Below are 4713 nucleotides of genomic sequence, written 5' to 3'. Positions count from 1 at the left end.
ATGGAATACTTACTAGAAAACACAAAAGAATTCTACACAAACAAAAAAATAATGATCAATAAGGCAAGCCATGAAGCTTTTTGATGCTTTTTTTGATGGAACTATAAAATAGAGAGGAAGCAAACAAGGAGGGGTTGAAGGGAGTTGTAGGGGTGCTTTCCTAAGCCCCATTAAATTTAGGAATTCTATTTAAGCCCTATTAAATTTAGGGATCCTTTCTAAGTCCCACTAAATTTAGGGATTCTGTCTAAGCCCCACTAAATTTAGCGGAGGCAGGGAATCTGCGAAGCGGACAGAAGAGGGAGGGGAAGAGGAGCGGGGAATGGTGGGCGGCAGCGAGAGCGCGCATGCGCCAAGTGGAGCGCGAGGAAGCCCCATTTCGGGGAAGAGGAAGAAGCAGAAGAAGAAGCAGAATCCATGCTCCAATTCCGCAATCACTGCTCCATGCATCATTATCATCATCCTCTTCATCGTCGCCATCGTCATCGTGTTAGCACGCATCACAATTTTTCGTTCAATAGTGTCCTGGCGCGCACCCAGATCGCTAAAGAGCGTATTCAACCTCGTTTCGTCATGGGGCTGTGAGTCCAGTTTGAGCTGCGGGGGGACGCTGGTAATCGCACCGTGACTTCTGGGGTGACTTCTGGGCGTTTTTTTGTTTTTCAATAATACTTCTGGGTGTTTTTTTTTTTTTTTTTCCTTCTCTTTTTGTGTTGTTTTGAGTTTTTTTTTACTGTGAGGGTGATGGTGCCCTCGGAGGGAGCTGTGTGGTACTTACGCAAAGAGGTGATGGTGATGGCGGAGTGAAGTTTTCTGAGGAGCCGTTGGTCTCTCTTTCCATGACTCGACGAGAGTAGGGTGCGGCGCGAGCGGGGTGATTTCTCATGGTTTTGAGAAGCAGCAGGACTTTAGGGGAAGTGTGTGCGTGTGAAGCGCGCGAATCGCGTGGGAGTCTGCGGCGGTCGAGGCTGTAAGTGCGTTTGGTGTGTACGTGCGCGCTGGATGGTGTTGTTGAATGATAGATTCGTAAGGAAGTGCCGCGAGGGCGGCGCGTGAACAGTGGGGAGGAAGGCGATCTCAAAGACACCAGTCGCGCGTGACCAGTTGAATGAGCCTTTTTTGGGGAGAGGGGAGACTGCGAACGTGGGTTATGGACGATAGGAAGGTCATGGAAAACTACCAGGTGTGGTGGCCTTGGATGCGGGGCGGAAGGCAGGCCCCTTCATGAGCACGAGCCACGTCTTTGTGTGCTTTTGTTTTAATTGTAACTACAGAATCCGTACATTGTTGTTGCTGGGTCGAAGATTCGTGTAGTGTGCTATTCTTGATGTCTGGGTCAGTCTCTGCACGATGTTGAGAGCTTCTCGTTGGATTCTGGGGGTTGTTTGCAGCATTAATTGAATTGGGCTTTTGGCTGATCATTTGACCCCAGCTTGTTGTGGTTCTGCTCAGGATTCTAACGTTAACGGTGGTTCCGCTCCACCTGGAAAGAAATCCAGTCTATTAAGCACTTTCGGTGGGATTTTGATTGTTTTGGTAGCTCTGATGGGAGCCCAGCTGGCATCTCAAGGATGGGTGCCTCGGCCGGACTGGGAGAAGGAAAGCTATCCTGAAGCTAAAGACCTGGTGTTGATCCCCTTGTTTGCTGTGCTCTTTCCGACCGTGCGATACTTGTTCGACTCATTTTTCTTGGAGGTTGGCAATTATTTTACCAAGCTTGCTCATCATTTCGAAACACACCGACCGAATAAATTTATGATTATCATTTCATTTATAAGTTCTCTTGTATGCCTTTCAGTTTGTCCCCCCCCCCCCCCCCCCCAAAAGCACCTTTTCTCCTGAGTTGAGAATTTGTTGAAGTCGTTAGATAGCTTGAACATCGTCCTCAAGGCATTCTTAAGATCACAAGTTTTGACCGTGAAGATGAAATCACATGTGGTCCCAATCGTCAATTCGAGTGTGAGTGTCAAATTTGAGACAATTTATTGCATGAAATGCAGAAAGTTGGAAGGAAAGCTATATTGGGTGCAAAGACACCAGCCATAGTCACATTGACAGAAGATGTTGATGAGTACCAACGTAAGAAGTTTATCAAATTCAAGGAGTCCGCGTGGAAGGGGCTTTACTATCTCACTGCGGAAGTGTTTGCTTTAGCAGTGACTTACAATGAGCCCTGGTTCACTGAGAGCAAACAATTTTGGATAGGCCCAGGCGACCAACAATGGCCCAACCAGATGATGAGGTACCCGCGCGCTTCCTAGGTTTGCTCGCGTCCCGTTATTAAAAGAGAGTTAGTATGTTACTCTGTTTAAAGTATCACAGTCTGTTACTTGTTGCTAGAAAAGCATGCTTCTTGACGATACTTGACGAATTGTCTGATCTCTTGCTTGAATGGCTGTTTGACCAGGCTCAAGTTGAAGGTGCTCTACGGATTTGCTGGAGGGTTTTACACCTACAGTATCTTCGCCTTGATTTTTTGGGAGACCAGACGCAAAGATTTTGGTGTCAGCATGACACATCATGTTGCTGCTGTTGTCCTCATCATTTTTTCTTATCTCGCCAGGTATTTCGTCATCAACCTGAACACTAGGAGTTATTCATTTTGCAACCCTCCAATAATATATCTTACCTATGTTACAAGTTCTACTCTGCCGTTTAGGAACTCGGCATAGCTAGCCTACCATTGATAGTGCAATTGTATCATTTGGATTCTAGCATGTGCTGGAACACGTCAGTCTTCGTGAGAGGAAGAGAATTTTGTCCTCTAACTCATTTCACCATCAATTCATGTTGCAATCAATGCTGCGATCAGTGTTGATGGTGGGGGAGGGGGGTGCAATTATTTGAGATACATAGATCACGCTTTTTGTGATAATGTGTCGTTTAAACAGATTTGCCCGAGTAGGCTCAGTTGTACTCGCCATCCACGATGCCAGTGATGTGATCTTGGAATCTGCGAAATTGAGCAAGTACCTTGGGTCAGAGATTTTTGCAAGCATTTTTTTTTTGGTGTTTGCGTTGTCTTGGGTCATCTTGCGGCTCATCTACTTCCCCGCGTTCGTCATATGGAGCACCAGGTAACTTACTTTCAGACTTCTGTAACCCTCGCTACCTACTTCAGAAACGTTAGTATTACGTTATCAGCAAAAGCCTGATTAAACAGAGGAAACATATTTGTTTGAAACTTACGAAACCTCCAATGACATCTGAAGTTCTTGTAATGGACGAGTTCCACTAACACTACATCGGAAGTTCGACCTTGTGTTCGAGAACTTGTGTAAAGCTGTTTGAATGTTAAGTTTTTGAAGCGTTTTATTGGAAATTTTGGGGATGTAATTCGATTCTAAGTTGGTTGTCCCTGCTTTCTGGACAATGAAGCTATGAAGTATTGCAGCTTCTTGATCGAGAGACGAATCCGCAAGGCCCTGTTTTGTACTACATCTTCAATACCTTGTTGATCAGCTTATTCATTCTGCACATCTATTGGTGGGTGCTAATGTGGCGTATGATCTTGAAGCAAATTCAAGATTGGGGAAGAATCTCAGATGACATTCGCTCCGGTATGTTCATGTTTTCCGTATTTTTCGTCGTCTTTGTACATTGCTGCTCTGATGTGCGGTGTATCATCATACAATGTCAATTGAAAGATCGGCGTACAGGCACCCAAAGATAGGTCAAGTTTTTGTACTCCTGTCTGAGCAGAAAGCATATGCTAATTCTTTTATAGCCATGTCTAGAAGTTCCTGAATTCTCAGGTCTCACTTTGTAAATGCTGTGGTCTTCTTTCGGTGTTTCCCCTTTTTTCAGATTCAGAAGACGAAGATGATCCAAATAAGGAGGATTGATATCGAGCCAACCTAAATTATATTCATGCCGAATCGAATCTAGTGTAAGATTGAACCAGCGCATACGCCCTTGTTATGTACATTTTGTGAACTCCCTTGCGTGAGAAGAAAGAGGCCATACACATTTCAAAGTCTGTAGAATATGCGCTCTGCTGTTAGGTTCTCACAAAGAGCATCCTTGTTGTAAGAGTGATCACATGGTAAAGATAGATAGGACCAAGGACCTCATCCTTCTGCCCTAAAGCCTTGGGAGGTATGAGAGATCCTGTATTCTGGCACCAGAAATACGTGATAAGGAGTTCCATCGAGAATTGTAAATGTAGAACGATAAAAACCACTTCTAATTTATTTATTTGTGGATCAAACTTCCAGTGCTTTCTGTAGGTAGAAGAAAAAAGTTTGTTTTTTGTAACATGCACTCCACCTAATACTTCCTGCATCATCTACACGAAGAGACTTTTATTATTCATAGTTGTGTTTCATGGTTCTGTTCCTTACCACCCCCAAACAATCGACTCATCAAATTTTGCAAAATCGTTTTACAGCCCCATCTCAAAGACTTACTTTCCCATGTGCAAGAGATGATTCTTGAGCTTCAGGATGACCATAGCACCTATCGCAGGAAACTGGCTTAATTTAAGGATTGCTGCTTCCAAATCAAACCCACAGCTGCTCTTCAATCAGTCCAGTGTGGAAATCTGGTGCAGATATTAGATCTTGTTACTGTTTGTCGCACTGTCATCACACAACTATCCCCTTGCCCATGCGAATATTACAGACAGGCGTCTTCACAGGTTGGCTGCTCCCAGGCACAAAAACTTATTGGTCACACAAGATACCATTATACACAGCCACGTGAGCACCGCGT

At 44.5% G+C, this 4713-nt stretch overlaps 1 protein-coding gene across 6 annotated transcripts; it reads left to right on the top strand.

Moving 5' to 3' along the window:
• Positions 1–349: 349 nt before the first annotated feature.
• LOC112287046 (ASC1-like protein) lies at positions 350–4210 on the top strand. Of its 6 annotated transcripts, none has more exons than XM_024529656.3 (8): positions 350–613; positions 810–1183; positions 1453–1695; positions 2001–2242; positions 2408–2563; positions 2892–3077; positions 3379–3560; positions 3808–4210. In XM_024529656.3, the coding sequence occupies exons 2-8, from the start codon at positions 1109–1111 to the stop codon at positions 3843–3845; spliced, it is 1122 nt and encodes a 373-aa protein (XP_024385424.1). In that variant the 5' UTR covers positions 350–613; positions 810–1108; the 3' UTR covers positions 3846–4210. The 6 variants fall into 6 exon arrangements, with proteins under 6 accessions (XP_024385424.1, XP_090109133.1, XP_090109136.1 ...); XM_090253007.1 differs by having other exon boundaries at positions 396–613; positions 858–1183; XM_090253010.1 differs by having other exon boundaries at positions 438–613; positions 858–1264.
• Positions 4211–4713: the final 503 nt, after the last annotated feature.

The sequence above is a fragment of the Physcomitrium patens genome, chromosome 9 (assembly GCF_059467195.1).
Source record: "Physcomitrium patens ecotype Gransden chromosome 9, ASM5946719v1, whole genome shotgun sequence".
NCBI lineage: Eukaryota > Viridiplantae > Streptophyta > Bryopsida > Funariales > Funariaceae > Physcomitrium > Physcomitrium patens.
The sequence above is the reverse complement of the archived record's forward strand: the minus strand, read 5'-3'. Positions and strand labels throughout refer to the sequence as shown.

Bases quoted from the DNA above. Each gene is read 5' to 3' on its own strand.
- LOC112287046 (XM_024529656.3), top strand. From the start codon at position 1,109: ATGAGCCTTTTTTGGGGAGAGGGGAGACTGCGAACGTGGGTTATGGAC. The intron at 1,696-2,000 runs GTTGGCAATTAT...CATGAAATGCAG, and splicing joins TCGACTCATTTTTCTTGGAG to AAAGTTGGAAGGAAAGCTAT. The intron at 2,243-2,407 runs GTACCCGCGCGC...CTGTTTGACCAG, and splicing joins TGGCCCAACCAGATGATGAG to GCTCAAGTTGAAGGTGCTCT.